Raw genomic sequence first — 22,350 nt, forward strand, 5'->3', positions numbered from 1 at the left:
TATATAATGCCTATTTTGCTCACTAGTGGTCCAACCTCCAACTTCTATCTGTACAGGTAAATATTGAAACTCCTTTTTTCTTTTCAGTCCTTCTGATTAGCCCTCTGTCAAACTCCTCTGGTGATTAGCTGAGTTTCTTCTGGTCCCTCTCATTCAGACTATGCTACTTTACCAAATGACATGAACCTCTGAGGTCCATCTTGATATTTTAATTAGAGAACAACCAAGATGTTCATCAGGGAAGAGAAGTGAGGTCAAGTTAACCCTCCTGTGCTGCATTTTAGCTGCCTGGGAAGAGAATTACAAAAGTGAATCCTGAACTAATCTTGAAAACAAATCTAACTGGAAAGAGCAACACTGAAAGTCTTCAAAGCTTTACTCAACAGAATACAGAAGTTTAGTGATGTAATTTAGGGTTATCCTCCCCTATACTTCTGCTTCATGCTGTGTTGGAAATGACTCTCACATCCTCTACGCAGTGGTTTAGTTTTTCATGTCTGAATAGACTAAAGCATCACAATCAGAAAGCGTTTTCCTTCTTTCTGTCTTTTCTTTTGCCTTTGTGGTGTTAGGTGTGTGTTGTTGACCAAGAAAACATTTAAGAGACAAGTTAAGTTTCTCAGCCACATAGTACTTGAAACAAGAGCATCTTACTGAGAAACGAATTCACATCCTGCTGTGATGCTGATGATAGGGAAGAAGGGGAACAGTAAGTACAAAAGCCTCGAGTTCAAGAAGAAAAGAGATGATGGCAGAAGATAAGTGAAAAGAAGTCTGCTTGAAGTGCAACAACACAACAGAAAAATATGTATTTTGACAAAGAACTTGGCAACTTTTAAGAGATTTGAAGAAAGAAAACATGAATAGTTGAAGCCAAGAGTGTGTGAAGTGGTTTGTCTTAAAGGCATTGAGAAAAGTTTGCAAGAAAGAAGGTATGTTTTGATAGTACAAATAATTATATTTAAAAGTACCATTACTTCTAAGGAAGCATTATATCAGAAATAAAGGGTTTGATTTTCATGTTTTTTGGCTATGGGAAGAAGGTCAGAAATAATCCACACATGGGTACATCATGAAAAATTCAAACAGAAATAAAACAGATCGGCATGGAAATCCCAGGACATTCTTGCTGCAAGCCGCTACCAACCATGCAGCCCATAAAATTATACTTTTTATTCCAAAATAGCGCTAATCAAAACCAGATAGAGTCTCGACAACTGCAACCACAAGTCATCTGGTTAGGCATCTGATCCTTTAATCTTAATATAAATACAGCTGTTCTGTGAAGGTTTTAGAGACACAACTTTAAACCAAAGGTGCTCCAGTGAAAGCAGAGCTGCATTTTGGTCAATATGTGGTAGAAGAGTAACTCTGCATATCAGTATCAACATGGCGAGGGCAGCATGTAGGGACGCTATAGAAAGATTATTAGGTCAGAATTGATGGGAAGTCCACTTAAAGCGCAGATGTCTGCTCTCTGATGTTAATTACAGGACAAGTATAGAACAGTAAACCCTTTCAGTCAGTTGTCATTGCATATTATGAGATGATTCCTGCTTTGTTAAGTAGTGCAGTACTTACTCCCTGATTACTGCTGAGCTGCACTCATCTTGCCGATTTTCCTACTCAGATGTTCCATTAGAAATCAAATAAATTGCAATTCTATCCTCATTTTAGCAGTTCTTCTGCTTAATAGTTTGTCAGTGAGTGAACATATTTACTTTTAGATTATTTAAAATATAGTTGACAACTGAAAAAAAAGAGTCTGGACTTTCTTCAAGGTGTCAAAAAGAAATATGGAGAATTTAAAACAGCTTACTACTTCAAGCAAATATTATTTGATGATATTTGAAGCCACAATGTTCTCTCTCGAATCTAAGTTTAGAAAAGGATGAACTTAGACTTGAGACTAAGTATAAGCAGCTTTTCTGACAAGTACCACCTGAAGAATTAAGGAAAGAGGACTTTCAGAAAATGTAATCTTTCTGGCAATTTTTCCACCTCCACTGTTTGGTGAAGCTGGTCTGGAAGGATGTCAAAAACCATTAAGAAGACCTTGGGGATTTATTGCTGAGGCCAAAGAAACCAATCTGCAGCAGATAAACTGAGAAAGTGAAATACCAAAGGAAAGCCGCAGCACAGGTCTGTGTTATTTTTCCAGTGGTTCAGAACCAAGAACATTTCATATATGGTTTGAGGAAGAAAGTTTTTCAATTTTTTCAAAACTTTGAACATTTTTTTTGTTCTAAAAAGCTTGGGGCTGACATTGGTAGACTCAAAAGAACATTAGCACCTGGAAATATGAAGTAAACACTTAAAGCTCATGGTTAATTAGTTGAATTTGTGCTTCTGTCTATCTCTGACAACATACTGTAGCTTCTTGCTGCTTTATGAGCATATAAAGCATTGCGGTGCTTGGAGGGAGCTGATTATTGCATTTTCCATTTTCACTTTAGTCATTTCATTTTCCCCAAAACAGTCTTTACAAGTAGCTCCTCTTTTAAGTCACTCCACTGAAATTTCTTGCTAAGTTTATATAGTGGTGGCATTTACTAACATTGGCTTAAAAAAGCCAATTAATTCTGAAACCGTATAATTTCATGATCCAAAATTTAAGTTTGTTGTTTTTTTATTAATGTATGTGATTTTAGTGAAGTAAATGGAACAAAACTGTTCAATCACCTTTCCTGAACTTCAGATATTCAAAACAGACTTGGGGAGAAAAAGTCCAACCTACAGCAATAAGACATGGTTCACTTTGTTCTCTGTTTGAATTAGAGAGCCATGGTAAGATCACCTTTTGGAAAATGTAACCAAAGAGGCTTCAGTGTTGAGTCTTTGGAGTGACTGAACATGGATAAGCTTCACAAATTCTAAAAGCATTTTGACTTGTTAAAAATGATGTAGAAAGAAGAAAATCAGAAAAGTGAATCTGACGTGGTTTTGCTCTGCAGAGCATTAAAAAGAGGAAACAAAGGCAGGTAAGGATCCTTAACAACTGAAAGATTAAAACGGCACTAAGAGGACGCTCCTCTCAGCCTGAGCTCTTCATCAGCATGTAAAACACCACAGCCGTTTCTCACCTTCTTCATCCATTATAATCAATTGACAGCTAAACTCCCCACTGAGCAGCGTGGAAAAGCAGCTAATTTGCACAGTGTTCCTTAGTTCAAACAAAAATTTGGTCAAACAAACAATTTAGACAGACAAATAAAACAGAGGAGGCATTTTGAAACCCTGGTTTTCTGGGGTCATGATGAAGCATCAGATGCATTGAAACAGGTCAGCTTGTCATTTTACTTTTCATTTCTTCCTTCCTGTCTTTGAGGAAAAGGGTTTTGGCTCAGAGGGGATCAGTTTGACTCTGTCCAAACTCCACTGAGACTAATGCTGGTTCTCAACACTGTGATAAAAATAGTCAGCACAAGAGGGGCATCTCCAGCCATACAGTCAATTGTTGTGATCTGTGTTTTTCTGTGTAGTTATTTTGAGATTTTCTGTGTTTAGTCCTGTTTTCCTGTGAGTCTCTGTCCTGTCCTCCCTGTTGATTGATCCCAGCTGTGTCTAGTTTCCTGATTACCCTCCTCGTGTATTTAAGTCCACCTGTTGTCTTTGTCTCTTGTCGGATCCTCGTTGTGTGTACCAGTCTGTTTCCCTGTGTTCTTTGTGCTCCCCGTTGTTCTGTACCTTGACATTTTACATTAAATTCATCATCATCTTCATCCTGGGTCGTCCCTGCGTTCTCCCTCACCACTTCACATTATGACATCAATAACAAAACTTCCCTTGGTGACGTATCTTATAGTTAGGATTGGTAAAGACTGAACTATTCCTTGTAGTTAAGCTTGGGCAGGTACCAATGTGTACTAGTCACCTTTATCTCAACTTTCTTTAAGTGCTTCTTGGCAAATTACACTTTCTAGTAAAACTTATTATAAAGACTGAATACACACAAAGCGATGTACTGTATCTCAAGAAATTACTTCTGCTAATTCTGATGGTATATTTTTGTTCTTTTGTTACTTGTAAGGAATTATTCAGTAACTACCAGTAATGTAAAACTGCAAATCCAAAAGTTTATTTGGTATTGGTAAATTTTGAATAAGTTTGAATAACGTTTACCAATAGGTGAAGTTAACAAAAGTGCTATTAAAGCTCTACAATCCAATCTCACTCTTTAACACAAACATAATAATATGCACAAGTACAACTCCTTCCTCTGGGAACATTGTATGTTGCTCTAATTAAAAGCAGCTACAAGGTCTGTAGTCTGGACTCTTTTAACACAGTTGCTCCACCATGTATGCCGCTTGTTTTAAGCTGTGATGTCTACATGTTACATAATTACGAACACAAAAGCAAAGAAAGGACAATATGGTGTCATTATGGGCCAGGGGGTAAGGCAGAGTCAGCATTCATCAGTGTGCAAACAACCAAGAAAGTTACAATTATTTGGTGCATATATGAACTTTGATTTCTTGCAAAGTATTAGATTTCTTGCTAATAATGAAAAAAAAAAAACTATGGTAGAACATCACTTCAGGGTTTCCCCAAAAACAGATTCCAATACTAGACTGGAGTCAGCAATTTCATTTGTCCCCTTTGGTTTTTTCAGCTATTATGGCTTTTACACTGCCCAGTGCAAAGCAAATTAAATGATAACATTTAACTGTGATATATTGAATTAGAAATGCAGAAATGTTGAGGATTTTTAAAGTTTATGCTGCACATTTCTTTTTTGGGTTGACTTATTTCTAAAAACCTTAAACATGGTATATAAGGCAAATATATTTAAATGAATAAACTTGGGCATATCTGCAGTCGGAGCAATAATTAAAAAGCTTTAGACTGGAGCTGTGACAGACGAGGCTGAATGACGTCCCAAATGTATCTTGCCACCACACAGTGAGCACGATGGTGAGAAATGTAAAATGCATCTCCAAACCTCATTGTTGTAAACTGTGACATATTGGTCACACACGCACATCTATTTTTAATACTATTTTCATACTTTTTCTTCATCACATTTCCCCCACTTCAATTGTCCTGAGCTGTGGCCGCAATAAACCACTATTAATATAAATCATCTGTGGGTATTGAGGGCAGGGAAAGTCCTTCCAGCAGGTCAAAAATATTATTGCCACGCAGAACTACCATGCAATACAGCTACCTACCAAATACTGTATTTAACCAGGCCATTGTGATATTGCACATTAATATAGAAAGTGATATTTTGTCCAGCTCTACTCTATTATCACTTTATGCAAATTGTAGTATTTGCCTGTAGTTTGGAAGGCAAAAGGCTTTTTTTCCCTGTTCATTCATTGCATACATAAATGTATTGCTAAACACAACACAGATTTTTAGAGAGGTTGAGCATTTTGTTCAAAATTGACTAAAATTGAAAGAAAATTTGGCAAGAAATACTCCAGATTTTTGTGGATAGTTTCTGCTCAAAAATGTCACTGAAGATGACCATTTCTTGTGCTTTTCTATTCCTCAAAAATATATTCCTCAAAAGAATGTACAAATCATTTAAAATTTTCTTTCAATAAGAGTCTGCAATTATTGATGAGCCCGATTTAACAGTTTTTATGCCAACTGCCTTTATACCTTTCACCTTACCTTTAAACTCCCACTCTGAACAGGTAAAACACTTAATGACCTTTTCTCGGTAGTGAACACCGACTTGCAGCGTTGAGGTGAGCAGCACTGAGGCTGAAAACACAGAACCTCCTGTTCTGTTTGTCTCAGAACATTAATCCGGGTTTCTGCCTGGACACATTCACAAGGGCACAGGGGTGAAGTCTGCAGGACTCCAGGGAACACAACGCAACACAACACATGGGCCTGCTTGTGTGTAAACCCTGCAACATCTGGGCATACAATTGTCAGAACATGAGTGTGGGAGGTGAATTCTCAAAGAAGAGATACTAATAATACAGAGTTCAAGCAAGCAGAGCAATGATAATGTCATGGTTTCTTTCTGTGTCTGAGAGAGAGTGTGTGTATTTTTTCGGACTAAGATCGGTGTACTGCTGGATCTCATTTGATTATTTCTGGATGGCTGATATCTGCATCACAGCGTTCCTCAGCTAATTGCTTACATGACTGGAATGACAAGAAATCGCCACACTGTGTGTGTTTGTGTATGTGTGGGGCTGAAAGTACACAGTGTGCCACATAAGTATGCCAGTTGTATGTGTGTTTTACAAATGGACCAACTTTTGTGCTCACATACAGCAATCTGTCTGTATACAAATTACTCCAATTCTTCTGCAGTTTCCAGTTCTCCACTCAGTAATATCATTTTTACTTTTAGATACTTTATCCTGCTGTGGGTTTTTCTCGCCTGAAGGTCTGACCTGTTTTCATTCGTAGTGCGCCACATGCTGCCGTTTTATACAAGTCAGTGGTGAACTGCAACCCTGGCTCTAGCAGATTTGACACTAGGAACAAACAGTGTCTGACTAACAGTGGATAAACTCCACATTAGCAGGCAAAAAAGGGTAATGGAGAAATAACTAGAAAGGGTCATGGCTGAGAATATTTAACTCAAACCAAAGTTAGACCTCCATGGAAACCAAAAAGTCCCTAAAAAACTTGTGCGTATGTTTTTATCATGCATAATTTCCACCTCCAAGGTGTATAAATGTGTCCATTTAGTGAATCCACAATGTGACATTATTGAAAGGAGAAACCCAGAAATAATTCTTACAAAAAACAACATAAATTTAGTCTCATAAAACCTATTTAATTTAAACAAATAGTGAAATATTAATAGTAATAATGTAATAGTAACAGTGATGTCCCAATAGCACTAGATAATTTAAAACTCTTTAAATTTGCTACTCTCACAGCCAATTAGGAGTACAGCATGTTTAATTAAAAGACTAGATCTGAAACATTATGACAACTCGTGTCCTAAACCCCACCCAGAATGCCACAGCATGTTTCACAGTGCACTGATTATACTTCATAACAGTTCTCTTTAAAATAGAAATAATGAACATCTGTGGAATGAAAGTGTTTTGTCTTTCCATTACTGATTTGGAGCTTATTATTTCCTGTTAGCTAACCAGCCAGCTTGTCTGGGCAGATGAGTGTCACCTACACTGACAAAAATACATTTTTTCTTTCATTAAGTCACAACAGAGCATTGATATAGCCAACGTTTTAACTTCACCTCCCTTTCAACCTGCCATGAAAATTGGACAAAGGATTGCAGAGCAGCTGGCTGGAGGAATGAATGTGGCTTCAGTTACTATTAGCAGCAAAAGAGTTCAAGGTTTAAAAAGGGCTGGAAACAACTGCTAAGTTCTGTGAAGCTGCATGGAGTTAAACTGAGTGAGAAATAAAAGACAAATTCATAGTGAGAGGAAACATCATTAGCTGCATTACATTGAAATGTCCTCTGAATAAATGTATCAATCTTTCACTATATAGTACAATTTTTTCCAAGCCTTGCCACTCTACATTGATTTGTAATGTTTCAGCAATGTAACGTCATTGTTTCTGCTCAGGCTTCTTGATGTCGCATCATGACATTTCACTAGGCTGTGGTCTGAACTTTGACTAGGTCAGTGCAAAACCTTGGTTGTCTTCTTTATCAGCTAGCACGTTGAAGATTTGTTGCTGTTTTGGGGAACATTTTTCTGCTGATGACCTAGTTTGGGTGAAGCTGGTCAGATGGTCTCACACTTGACATCAGAAAAGATTGTGTGGTTGTTAAAACAGGCCAGATCAGTTCCCTACCAGCATGTTTGACAGTTGGTATGAGGTGTTTGTCCTGACATGCTGCGTTTGGGTTTCTCTAAACATGCTGCTGTGCATAACAGTCAAACATCTCAACTTTGGCCTCATCTGTCCAAAAGACATCTTTTCACAAATTATGTGGTTTGAGTAACAATGCAGTGATATTGTCATATTCATTTTACAAAGGCAGAAGTTTCTCTATTCAATGCTTTTGAACAACCTGCTGTTGTTCAGCCTTTTCCTAATTTATGTTTTCCCTTTTGTACTGTATTAGTTCTACATGATGTTGTCATCTCATCCTATTTTTTGTATCTTAATTCAGTTAATTTCAATTGATTTTAACTCCTCTTATCATAATTTGGTTTTGTTAATTTGAGCTCAGCTTACCTGAGTTTTGCTTATCATATTTAAACCTAGCTAAGCTGTTATCTGATCTTAGTTTATTTTATCTTAGCACAGTTTATTTTATGTTCATTTATTCAATTTTATATCAGTGTAGTTAAGGTTACCGTTCATTAATTTAGGTTATTACTTTTATTAGCTCAAATGTTCTGTCGATAATTTGTGTAATTTAACACAGGTCTGAGAAGTTAGTAGTCCTTTATATTTTGTTTTTCAAGCATTGCATGGTTTGAGCTCATTATCATTGCAAGGACTTGATGTTTGAATCTGATAGGTTCATTACTCCGTCGATTATAAGCTCTGAATATAATCACAATGGATGTTGAAGAAAGAGTTTTGTTCCCACTTGCTTCCGAAATTGTTTTGGCTCTCATCTGGAATAAGCATCTTTCTTCAAGATGCCATCATTCTGCTCCTTCTTTGTATAGATAAAAAATAAAGATTCCAACTTTTGGTAAATATATCTGGTTTTATATGAAAGAAACTTTCAGAATTAGAACAGGAATGACTTGGTTTTCTCTATAAACAGCAATCCATTGTTTGTGCTCTTGTCTCGAACACAACCAAAAGAATTTTAGAAATCAATGACGTGTTTGGTGTCACTGGGTCTTTCCTCTATTTAAGTACACATAATCCCCAGAATGACAAAGTGAGTTAATCCTACTGTAAACGTCATTTGGTTGTGTGCTAGTAAATATTTCATATTTGATAAAGTCCACAAACCAAAATTTGTTTTTGTGTCTGAACAATGATCCCCCATGTACCAGATAGTCTGTGAGCATTATGCTGTGACAGGCTTGGTTCCTTTGGTCTCTGCTCTCTTCAACCAAAATGTTGTATACATAGTTTTCACTGCTCAGATACATTGGAAAAATGCCTACCTTGAAGCAATTGGAAGCAAGTTGATCTTTTTAATCCATTTAGAAAACTTATTCTAAAATAGCTTGGTACTTGGAAACAAAACAAAACAAAGGTTTAAAGGACAATTGTGTTTGCTTAACATTTGAAAAGGGATTCCTGTAAGAGTCATTTACCACTTGCTCAGAAAAAAAATGGCTAAATGGGTCACAAACTAGATCTGCTTTTTTCATTTGACTCATCTGCCTGGTGGAAGACGAGCCCAGGAAAGATACAAATCAGATTTGGTGTTTTTGGTTAATTAAGCATCTTGATGCTTCATTTTTAGAGTTAATAACTTGGTAAACTCTTAAAATATTTATTTTTCTGCCCTTCATTAGAATTAAACAAGAAACAAATCAAAATGGTATCTTTCCGTTTCATAAAATGCTAAATATTACAGCAGTTAGAACTAAATACTCTACACAAACTTCTTTATTTTCTCACTTATTGCTAGATGAACTTGTGTGATGACTTCTATTTCCCAAATAACTATCAACGCAGCATGATTTAAACAATAAAGTTTGTAAGATTCTAAAGATGCACTTCTAATTTTTTAAGCTTAACAGGAAATAGTAATGCATTAGGGCACCTTCATATTGGACTAAGATTGCACCATGTCAGGAGGTCTGCAACTTCAGTCCTCAAAGGCCAGCGTCCTGTAACTTTTAGATGTGTCCCTGATACAGTACACCAAAATCAAACGGCTGAATGACTTCCTCAGTCAAGTTCTGAAATCCAGTGAGCTGATTATTTGACTTAGGTGTGTATTACCGTGGAGGCAGAACATCTGGGTCCATGATATACAGCTGCCACTCAACCTGATCATGCCCACACTAGACTGGCAATACTCCAAGAATCCTGATTTACTGTGATGTTTTTAGCAACACAACTGCCAAAGAAGTTCTACCACTGCTCTGGTTGCAACAGCAAGAGTCTCGCAAGGACCTGATGGAAACAATCCATGTTTTCCTAAAACAAAAAAAGGAAAACAAAAGGAATACAATTTCACTTTGCTTATGCGCTTTGCAGTTGATGATTAGAAAGCTTCCTATAGAAACACACATACCACACTTTCTGCTGCTGCAGAAATACACCCACACCTCCAAATTGCACTGTTACGGCCAGTGGCCTTGTGTATGTTTTCTTTTCCTTTTTTTGTATATCTGCAGCTTCTAATCAAGTTGACTCCACTTGGAAGCGGATGCAGCCCTGTCTTCCTGTGCCACTCCCTGAGGCCTACAGCGATTGGCTCACCAATTGCCAGCTCCACCAACCCCTGAAGAGGCCTCCCCTTTAAAAACCAAGGATTTCCAGGGAGAAGGTGTGGCTGATCCTTTGTTCAGACAGCTTGCCACTTTGCTGGGTGTCTGGCTGACTGCTGTAAACTGGCTTTGTAAACTCTGATAGCTTTTGTTAGTTTTTGCTAGCTCTTGCTAGCTCGTCTTGTCCCTGTGAGGGATCTTTGAATCTCTGCTAGAGATTTGTATTTTGTTTTCGTTTAACCTGTACTGAACCTCCATTTTTGTTTGGTTAAAGATCTTTGGTTTACAACTCTGTTTTGTGGATTTTGTTTTATTTAGTACATTTTTGTTGTAAGTCCCTACTTTTTGATTATTAATTTTTTCCTTTTTATTTTTTGTCAAAACCCAAACAATAAACCTGTAAATTGTTAAACCTTACCACCTTGGTTTCTTTAACGTTATTTCCCTTTCCCCTGGCTGAGCCGGGTCGTAACATGCACACACATGCTAGTTGGGTTGAGAGGACTAAGGAAAGCTGTGAGTTCTTCAGACTGCAGTTCAAATGCAAAACACCTTTGAAACAAATGCACTGGATGAAACACTTGTGTTACCAGCTATGCCAGCTTAAAAATTGCTCATTTATTAACTATGCAAAATAGTTATGGTCAATGATCAGAATTACAGAGTCAGTCTACACAGGCACATCTCAAAAAGTGTGAATATTGCATAAAAATGCAATATTTCTTGCAACTTCATTTTATTCTACTTTATAGAGATCATGAAATATTTCAAGCTATTAGTTTTTTTTAAATGAACAGTTATATGAAAAAACATGCAGTTTATGTATATTTAAGGTTTAAAATGACAACAATGAGTCCTTGTAGCTTGAGAGGCACTCTAGATAATATCTATTTTTTTATTTTTAATGCTTGAAAATTAAATACAAAGCCTCTAATGCTGACTGAATTACGTCCAATTACTGGCTGGTTCATTGACTGTGTATTCAAACCTTTCTTACCTTTCATCAGATGTTTTACTTTAGGTAACCTTGGATAGATACAGAGGGACCTATTTTCGCCTTTGTTCTTTATAAACCTCCTTGGACACTAAATGCTCCACTATATAAGGGTCTCTGCCTGTTAACACACCACACATCTCTTACTGAGACAACATGAATAATATAGAAGGGAAAGTAGAAAATTTCCTGCCAAGCTGAGCTCTATACCTGGCAGGAAGGAAAAATGACGTCCCTGCAGTGTGGCGTCCCGTGAGACGAGGCAGAATAAGTTCATATTTACATGAAGCTCAGAAAGACGAAAATAAACAGGCCTGCATAAACAGATGCAGAGTAATCATGAATGAAACCTCAGAGAAAGTCAATATGTGTGTGAGCACAGGTTTTATGTATTGGCTTTCTGAATTTGTGAGTCAGCAAAACAAGGAAAAAAAAACTGTGTGTAACCAAGAATAAAGAAATATAAAAATAAAAGTAAAGGAAGGGGTAAACAAATACTGCTTTTTTGCTGCGTATCATTTTGTGAAGCAAAGAAGGATCCAAGAAACTGCACAGGATTTGAGCTTCGGGTTCTTTGTCTCTGCTGCCTAATTGCTAATCACAGTAGTGCCAACCACACAGGCCACAGCTTTATTTTTGGCGAAAGGCTTTGTTTGATATTCCCGCCAGGACTCCATGATGGAAAGTTCAAAGAATTCCAGACTTTAAACACATTTTGGTTTACCACATCAAACTCCACCAAAATGATGTTCCAGTTGTGGTTAATAACAGCAGGTGCTGGAAATAAAATGTAATTTAATGTCTAAGAGATTTGATACAAAATAATACATAATTTTTAGGAAAAGAAAGAGGAAGAAGGCAGAAATGTGACTATGCATAACAGGGATTTAAAATAGTTAATATCCTTTAGTATGTTTAAGAAGCCATGGATATGAAACAAATGTTCAAAATTACTTTAAAAAATTTAGTTGATATTTGTCAGTCTAAGCAAAAGATCACAAAGGGATACAAGATCCCAAAGTGTTAAGCAATTCATATATTTTAACCTCATTACCAGAAAAAACAACATGGAATGAATTTTTGTATTTATGTCAACCAATTTTATCTCAGTTTTTCTGGTAAGCCATGTAGATTCTAGGAAAAACAGTATACATTTGCTGAACACCCTTGCTGCTAATATATGATTTTAAAGTAAAATATTCCAAGCACATTTTTAAGCTATATAGTTGCAAACACTTAGAGCAGCTTCAAAATTTCTCATGATATTCAGGCCAGCGTCAGAATATATAACACTCCTCGAAGTTGCATAACACCCAAGGGAGCTTCATCCCCGAGTCTATGGGCCCCAGTTTGCATGTTAAATCCACGACAATACAATTAGGAAATGACTGAACAGGAGTCAATTACATTTGACAGCAGTCAAATGTAAAGTTATCTGTCTACAAGAAAGTGGCTAAGATTAGGAATGTTTGTAACTGTTACTGCTGCTTACTGTAGTTTTGCAAAGTCATTTTACATTCCTTCAGCAATGCCAGAGATCATAATCTCCCTTAATCCCACAATATGGAAACTGCATGAGAGCTCCTCAAAAATCTACTAAGTAAATGAAGCATACTAACTTGAGAATTTAGCAAAATTTTGAATGCAATTCATAAAATATCAGCACACTGGAAGGCTCATCAAAAAAGGGAAGGCGTTCAACTCTGCCTCTACAGACAAGCACCTTAAAAAGCAGCTCAACCACATTATTAATAGCTGGTGTCATGAGGTAAGCTAAAATCAATATTATACCCAATAATATGAATATGTATTAGAAACTGCAGAATGCATTGGCAAAGCCCCACAATTCACTAAAAAACCTTGATTCTGAGTACACACAGGCACACTGGCAAAATGCTGAGCTTAGGGGTGACATGCTTCATATCCAAACATATTCTTACATTTTTTTATTCTTACATTACATCTCGGAATGGTTTAGATGTTAGGTTAAAAAAAATGCATGATTTAGAATATTAAACCACTGTGGCAACAGATGCGAAGTTGAACCAAGGATGTTGGGCACAGACATGCACATGTGGCTGTGGTAAACCACTTACAGGCTGTTTATGCAGACTTTATAGTGTGTGTGTATATGCATGTGTGGGCCAGATGCATCCATCTTGTTTATAGTAATTGTTGTTTTCATCTTAGTGAAGCTGCATTTTCTTCTAAAAAAAGACAGAGGGAAAGATGGAGAGAGGAACAAAGAAAAGGGAGACTGGTGTGACGCAGAGGTGAAGAGACAGCGGCCCACACAGCGAGTCAATTCAATTAGGAAGTGAAAATCCTTCCTGACCACTTTAATGTGGTTACTGATTGAGGGCAACTCTATTGATGATCAATGCACATGTTTAGAATGCACTGTTGGCACCAGATCCAATGACACATAGGTTTAAAAGTAATTTGAATTCATAGGATCAGGATTTAATGTTGAAGACCAGTCTGTTCCAGCAACCACAGCAGAACCTACTGAAGTTTGGCCAGAGCTTTCAGGGAAGGTCAAGTTGACCAGAAGGTCTTCTTGTACACCATAGGTGATAAAATAAAGCACATGCCAGCACAAAGATAAATTGCTGACAATTTTATTTTAAATTTAAAAATACAATGTTTTTGTGTGCTGGGATTGATTAGTGTTGGACCACAGATGCGTCTAAAACTGGCAGAGCACTGGGCTCCCAAAAACTGGAATAATTAACTCCTGTTTTATATGATTATTTGCTCCAGCTCAAAACTAACACAAAATCTTCTTTGGAAATCCATATTTCAGTTTCTGTTTTGAGTGATGTGTCTGAAATCAGTGTCTGCCCAAGTCTATCTTGGCAGAAAAAAAGTGGAGATCGGAAATTGCACACAAAATTTGGATCAATGCAAGAACTCTGGACATCATCAAGCTAATGCCTTTTGAACAGCAGGTCCATACTGTTTAATGTACCTAACACATTGCAGGTACATTAAGATGAATTTGTGTTTTTCTTCACAATAAGTTGGTGTGTCAGACTGAGTTGAAGACTCAAGTTTTTAATTTTATTTTACAAATTAAAATAGCCAGTAATAATAGACTTTCATAAAATTATTTTCCCATAAACACAAGCAGTAATAAAACCAAACATGGGTGGCCTGTAAAAATGAAAAACACACCACAATTCAGAACGTCTCCTCCAGGGTTCACTGAATGTTTGAACAGCAGCTAAAACACACAGCGGAGAAGCAGAAACAGCTGGAAACACGCACGCACGCACGCACGCACGCACGCACGCACGCACGCACACCTATTAAACACAAACACAATTTAACCTGAGAACAACAGGGTGCACAGAAAGGCTAAGTAAAGAACACATGGAGTAACTGGCTTACCACCAAGCAAGGATTTTTCAGATATGAAAAAGAAACACTACAGCAATAAATGCCATCGTCCACCTGACCCTTCTGACATCATTTGTTTTATGTAACAGGAAAAGATCCAAGGCTACTTGCATGGAAGTGATTTGCACACAGAATACAGCTACAGCAGCAGAACCATACAATGTTTTCTCCTGGAAACACCGTTTCCAATTTTTTACAAAATAGAAATATATGTTCTAAAAAGCATTCAGCTTCCAAGTTAGTACTTTGTAAAACCACTTTTCACTGGATTTATAGCAGCAGGTTTCGTGGGAAAGGTTTCTACAATCTGTTCATACATGGGTATTGATGTTTTTACCAATTCCTTTAAGCAAATCAAACTCCACCTCAGTCAAACTGGGTGGAGAGCATCTGTAAGCAGCAATTTTCTCAATTAGATTTAGGTCTGGACTCATGCAGTGACGTATGTCCATGGGCCAATCAACAAACGCAGTCTGGTGCCAATCAAATCACTTGCATGTAATACCCAGGTTGGCCTGGGTCGAGCCACTGCTGAGGTGGTTCCAGAAAACGGACAAACAGTGCAGGATTTGCAAACGGAGATGAATCCGACCAGGGCTGACTGGGGAACAACCGGTTACAGCCAATCTGAGGAGAAGGGGCTCAATCAAAGCTTTCCTTGTTCAACCTGTCAGTTTTGATGGACAGTTAGCAGTTATGCAATACATTCTTAATTTTAAAATGATGACATTAAAAGTCCTCCATGGCATATTTAGAGCTGGGGATGATTTATAACATAACCCTCCTGTTTTTACTGAGATTAATGTACTGGCATCTGAACTCTTTTTACTAATTCGATTATAGTTCGCTGCAATAGATTTCATTCAGTTATATCAGAATAAAAATGGTTGAACTGGATGTCACATTTTTTAAATATTTTGAACCATGTAATGTATCACTTTCCTCCCACTCCATAAACATGTTGCTACTGTTGGTCTCACACAAAAAGGCATAATTAAAAACACTCAGGCTTCTGGTTGTAATGTGACTAAATGAGGAAACTTTTCTGTTACCAGATATTGTAGTTCAATGGGATTTTATGCAATGGAGAAACACAAACCTCAGCCAAGACAGTCGACTTCCGCAACAAATAAATAAAAAATCTGAGTGACTGCATTCACTGACAGGTCTTTTGATGAGAGATTATCATTAGTGGTGGCCATGTTAACCTCTGTCAAACATTATGTCAGATTATTATTTTGATTCTGAGAGTTTACAGTTTTGGCACAAAGGTCAATATGACAAAAGGCTACCCACAGAAGAGAAAGTTCTGACTGACATGATTGCTTTTTTTCTCACATTCTTGGGACTAAAATGATCAATGAAGTGAGTCCAACAACTCTTTGCTCATAACGTTGTTGAGCTGTTGTTCATTCTTAAAGAATGAACAACAGCATCACAGTAGCAGTAAAAAATGTCTGAAGAACTTCCTGGAGAACATTGGAAGGTGTATCTTCAGCAGCAAACACAGTTCAGCTGCTGATTGGAGCACGCTGTTGCGATATCTTCTGGAGGTCGATTTCAGGCAGATGATTATCTGAATGCATACTGCAGTACCATTTAAAGAGCTATGACAACATTCACACTTATAGCTCTTAAAATGGCGCTAGAGTCTGCAACAAGCTATGTTAAAGTTCCACAGCTAAAACTTGTCAGTATCTTTTGTTTATTGACAAACTAAACATAGAGATAATCTAGGAATAAAAAAAATATCAAGAGCAGGAATGCAGAAATTTCAAAGTTGTACACGTTTTTTTTTATCTAAATAAAACAAGTATCACCTTGAATCATCTGTACTTTTAGGAATTCGCACAAACAACAGTCATCAATGCTTTGTAAAAAAATTAAAAAAACTCTTTAGCCAAATATTAGTGGAGATTTATGTTCATAATCATATGTAAAAAATCAATACGTGTTTTGATGAGGCTGTTAATGGATTAAATGTGACTTTTAAAAATAATTTTAAGTAGGTACTTTAGGTATTTTTTGACTGAGCCAAGATTTTTTTAATTTTTTTTTTAATTGTTCTGCTTTTATTAGTTGTAAGCACAAAATCATCATAATTAACAGGAATATAACACCAATCTGTGTGTAATTAATATATGTGTTTAACATAGTGCATTGAGTTACTGAATTTTCAATGATATTCTAATAATAATCTGACAATATTTTTCCTTTTTCTTAATCTCTCTCTTTTTTACTGTTTATTCAACGTTACATGACTCTGTGTTTCTGTTTTTAATTATGTAAAGCACTTTGAAATGCCTTGCTGCTGAAATGTGCTATACAAATAAAATTTTATTTGATTCAATGTAAAAATTATGAAACTGTATATATGACACTACATAAAATATTTACAGTATTTTTCATGAAAACAATTTTTGTTTTTAAAATTCAAAAAGTTGTTTGTTGTACCGTCAGCTCACTCCAAAAAAGGGTGATTCATTTGCCACCAACATTGTCATGAGCAAACTTCCTATTGGGACATCCATGGCCAAAAATATTGCATGTAAACACGTGACCGCAACAGATATGTACTTTTTATGATGATGAGTTTTTGTGGTTGTCGTAAACCTGGAAAAAAATAATCTTGAAGTTATTTTTTCTCTAAAAGAAGATTGTTTAAATGAACAAAAATGTGACAAAATGAGTTCTCCAATGTGTGTTCGTGTACTTTTGTGTGTACGAGTGTGTTCCTTGGTATCTCGCGGCCTCAAAAGCCCTCCAGGGAGACAAACAGTGTTGAGTAGTGATGTAATTAGAACCAAGTATCTTGCCAGTGAAGCCACAAGTGCACCAGAGGGGTCCAGGGAGATTTAAGTGGACAAAGTGGACAGAGGAGGGACAGTAAAAAGATTGCCTTCCATTGCTTGAAACCTCTCTCAATCTCTTTAGCATCCTTCTCAATTTCACTGTTTTATCGCCCTCTCAATTGAAATCAAGCTGCGAGCTGCATGTCCTGTAAATGTCTTGCTTCTCTACCTTCTGCAATTATCATAAATCACAATATAAAATATTTTCAGTATTTTTCATCCATCTGATGTGGCAGCTCCATCCATTCTGTTAAAATTAATCAGTTAGCATTATTTATAGCACCTTTATCCAAATTCATTTGCACATCCTGCAGTGATTTCCTTAGTAAAAAGTATATACTGGACAACAACATGGTCTAATTTGAGAAATTGTAAGCACAAAAAAATATTGACGCCATAAAATGTGATCATTATCCTCATTGTAGTCTAAATAAATTGTTACATATTGATGAATCTATAACAACTGTTGCAACAGTCTGCCCTGAATCCTTTTATTTAAATAACTCTAAATGCCTCACATGCTAATAAATGGCCTGGCAGTAAATGTTCAAACTAGCTGCTGTCGAATATTAATGGTGACAAGTTTTGTTTTTCTCAAATGATTCTCAGAGCGCTTTGCAAGGTTTCTCAGACTCCTAAATCATTCAAACACGTTAAGATAAGGAGGAGCTTCACCTCTACTACAATTTTCTTCAAAACGACTGACTTTATACCATCTAGCAATTTTATATTTTCTGCCTTCTCACTTTGAACAGGTTGTGACCAGTTCAGAGTAGAACTGCATCGACCAGTAAATTGACCACTTTTCATTTCGGCTCAGCTTGCTCTTCTGTCTGTCAGTCTTCCGTCACCTCAACCAAGATCCCAAGAGATGATAATACACATTCAGTAATACCTAAGTACTATCTAATATTAGAAGTAATATACTGCATTCGGGTTTTCTGGAAAATACACTCCCTGTTCTGAAATGTCATGAAGCCATGCACAAGCCTACATTTTAAACTGTGGGTACTGTTAGAATAACTAAATTAGCTTCCTACTTGATTTGCATATTCTAACAAGTTTTCAGCAAACATCTTGTGAAAAAATAATCTTCAAAATAATAATTTATTTAATATAATTTACAAGAAAGATCCTCAACAAATGGTTTGATTGAAAACTCTTAATTAAACGTCCTAAATCGAAGCCTGAATGAAGGGGATACTAAGTGTATAGAAAACAGTTGATCATAATTGATTTCTTTGTTGCGTGATGATGTATGGCTTTGTATATGGCTACAGTATTTATTTATAATAAATCAAATGTATAAAGACATGGTAGGAATAGTAACATATAAGAATGCTGCCAAAACTGCAACACAATGTCATCTTTTGCATAATGTGAATGGCAAGTCATAGCATAATCTAATGGATTTTCATACATTTTTAAAATGTTTTATCAAATCACACAAACTTGTCAAATTAAGCAACATTCTGGACATAGTTAAAATTCAAAAGGCTTGGGAAACATCTGTCAGTGTTAATCCAGATGGATTAAAACCTGACAATTAGTTATTCCTGTTTTTCTGGACTTTTTTTAGTCACACTTTTTCCATCCACTCAACTTTCCACTAATATGCTTAAATACAGATATTTGAACAGCCAATATTTTTTTCTTCTTTTTTGCCTCTTTTGTGACAATTTTAACTTGAGGTTTAGTGTTAAGCAAAACTTATCTTAATAAACAGACCCAAAAATTTGAACGCTGTGAGTTTTCTTTTATGAATAAAATTACTTGAATAAAGAAACTTTTAGAAGGGACTAAAGTTAATGAGATGCGTCTGTAAATCGTTAAGTTTCATTGCTTGTGTCACGGTGTTTAAGGCTTGACAGACTCACTTGACAGAACCTTGAGGTTCCCTAGAAATACAGCAGCTAGACAGGCACTGGTCTGGTGTTGCAGAACCAGAGCAACAGCTTGGAGGCAGAGGAGCAGCCACTGGAGAAAAAGGAGAGGAAAGAAGAGGAAAAGTAAAGGAGAATGTGGATCGAACAAAAGAGATGAAAAATTGAAATAAAAGTGGAATCCCAATAAGGGGTAAGAAAAATAAATGACAGGTAAGATGATGCAAAAGAGAAAGGCATAATTAAGGGAAAACAATGAAGAAAATGTTTTATAAAACAATGAGAATGAAGGAAGGACGTGGAAATAAAGTGGACCCAATAATGGAAAGTGTCAGAAAAAGGCAGTTAAGCAAAAACAAATGTAGAAACAATAATGTGAGAAAAGAATAATAATCAGAGAAAATAAAATGTGATGATGTACCAAGAAATGGAAAAAAGATGCACAAAACACAAGATTAAAGGAGTAATTAAGGAAGGTCGTTATAGAGGGAGGGGCCAGGAGAAAGAAAGGGAGGAGCAGAGAAAGGAAAAACAAGGTTAGTTTTCACCAAGAGGAGTCATCAGACAGCAGGCAGGAAAGACTTCAGAATGGGCGTGTAAATCTGTGAGTGTCTTAATGTTTGTGATATACTGTATGGTAGATCATTTCTCAACAACAACAGGAGAAAAAGCAAACCTGATGTGCATAAATATAACTTACAATACAATGTTTATTTTTTTCTTTTTACCATTGTTTCTCAAACTTTTTCAACCTTAAACCTGAGTGTCTGTGGTTAAAGGAGACAGACGATGTTAAATCACCGACACCAATAATATTTTTATATTTTATGTCCAGTGCAATAGATTAAATACGTATAGTAGTAAAACTAAGATGTAATATAAATACAAATAGTAAAGTAGTAAAGTATGAGCTTCAATATCAGCAGTCAAATCTCAAAACTAATTGTAGGAATCACCAAATGCTTTGGGTCACATGCTCAGCAATACTGCTTCATATAATCATTCATACATTTGCACAACAAAACCATGTTTAACCCCAAATCAGGATCAGCCTGGAGCAGAAGTTTTCAGGAAATTCATATTAAAGTAAGAGAAAACAAAAACAAGTATTTTGTTATTTTTGCATGATCAAGAAGAATGGGGAACAACGTCCAGATCGCCAGATGTGCAAAGCTGGTAGAGACATACCCCAAAAATTGCAGTAAAAAGTGTTTCTACAAAGCATAAACTCAAGGGAACTCAAAACAAATGCATGTTGCACTTCTCAAATTTTAATTGTAAGAATTGAAGACTATGTAAATTTTTTCTTCATGTTCCATGTGCCATTTTAGCTTGGTCTGAAACATAAAATGCTGTAATGTACATTTAAGTAACATTACATTGAAAATTCAACTCATGGGAACATTTGCAAGGCAAGGCATTGCACATTTGCGAGAAACTGTTTTTTTCACCAGATTCAGTTGATCCTTACTCTGACTTTCACAATTAAATTATTATGTATCTTTGATAAAACCTTCTGAGCAGATTGATGCCCACACAGATCTTGCAGAACTAAGTTCAAACTGAAATGTTTTCTTTTTAACTCTAAAAATGTTGTCTCCAACTAACAGCTACAGTAATGACCTCAGTCTGCTTTTGATTACAGTGTGAAGCAGGCACATGAATATTACTTTCCAAGACATTCAGAAGAAATTCTACTGTGACTTCAACAGGTACTGACATACTGAAAAAAGTTGTTTTGTGAATATAATGAGAAGATGAGAGAGAAAGAGATGGACCAACAGATTGAAAAAACATGGCAACCACAAGCTTACTGACTGCAATACACCAAGTTGAAAGATAAATCAGGCTGGGATATTGGACAAGAAGAGTCTGTGCGGGTGGATGGTTATTTTTTTCCATTATAACAACATTCAACAGAGGAAAATGGAAAAACTCTTTTGATTTCCAGAAGTTTTAGATACTTTTGGATTTCTTTGCTGCAGATAAAATGAAGGCTCAAGATGAAGCGTTTTAACACTGAGAATTAAAAATTAAAATCAACGAACCTGTTTTTAAAAAAAAAATTTATTGCATCTTACTGAAATATTTAACGAGAAGTTAGGCACCAACATTGACAAACCAAATGAAAAGCGATTTTATGCAGAAAATCTGTCTCACCTGTTGAGAGCATGGAAACCTGTACAAGACTGACTCTGTAATGAATTTTGTCTCCCAGACGTAATGTCTCAATATATGTCCAGGACTGAAATTGCATAATATAGACTTATTCCATAATTGTCTTTTCTTGACATAAGATTTGTTTTTAGTGAAGATACAACTCTCATTATGTTAACATTGTTAATCCTGCAGATGGATGTTCATTTATATAACATTTCAGAAAGGTTGCATTCTCTCCAGTAACCTTTTTCGTATAATACCACTGTGGTTCACACAGTAATTGTACTTTGCACCAAGTGACACAGGCTACTATGGCAACCTGTTACCTATAATCAGCTCACTTCCTCCAGCTTGTTCATCCTATGGCTGCAGGCTGCATTTTTTCGGTCTGAAAACGATGAGCAGGGAGCTGCAGCTGAACACAACTTGATGAATATTTGCGCAGCCACACCATTCTCATTACTTTCTCTTCTTGTTTAAACAAATGTCAAGCGTTGGTTTATGGGATGACATACTCAAAACAAAGCCTCTGACTAAGCACCAGTAAAAACATCATGAAATTAAAGGTAAATTGGATCATGTAAAACTATCCAAAGCTGCATAATTTGAAAGTAATTATCTGGGTTTGGCTTGGCTCAGGTTTTGTTGTTGGGTCCAATGGACTGATTTTAGGTTTAAGTGAGGACAGAAAGTTCCTCCTTTCCCACATCTTAAACTTACGACTAACAACAAATGTGAAT

The 22,350-nt window shown here is 36.3% G+C and overlaps 1 protein-coding gene across 2 annotated transcripts in view; it reads right to left on the reverse strand.

The window, feature by feature from the left end:
- The window catches only part of htr4 (5-hydroxytryptamine receptor 4), a 146,715-nt gene that overhangs the window by 8,219 nt on the left and 116,146 nt on the right, over positions 1-22,350 (reverse strand). Inside the window, exon 7 of one of the 2 annotated variants that reach the window (XM_008420850.2) lies at positions 19,445-19,544. The exons of the other annotated variant lie outside the window; for it this stretch is intronic. Coding sequence (XP_008419072.1) covers positions 19,481-19,544 — 64 coding nt within the window. The 3' untranslated portion in view covers positions 19,445-19,480. The remainder of the gene's footprint in view (positions 1-19,444; positions 19,545-22,350) is intronic. 2 annotated transcript variants of the gene reach the window in all.

The sequence above is a fragment of the Poecilia reticulata genome, linkage group LG10 (genome assembly GCF_000633615.1).
Source record: "Poecilia reticulata strain Guanapo linkage group LG10, Guppy_female_1.0+MT, whole genome shotgun sequence".
Taxonomy (NCBI): Eukaryota; Metazoa; Chordata; class Actinopteri; order Cyprinodontiformes; family Poeciliidae; genus Poecilia; species Poecilia reticulata.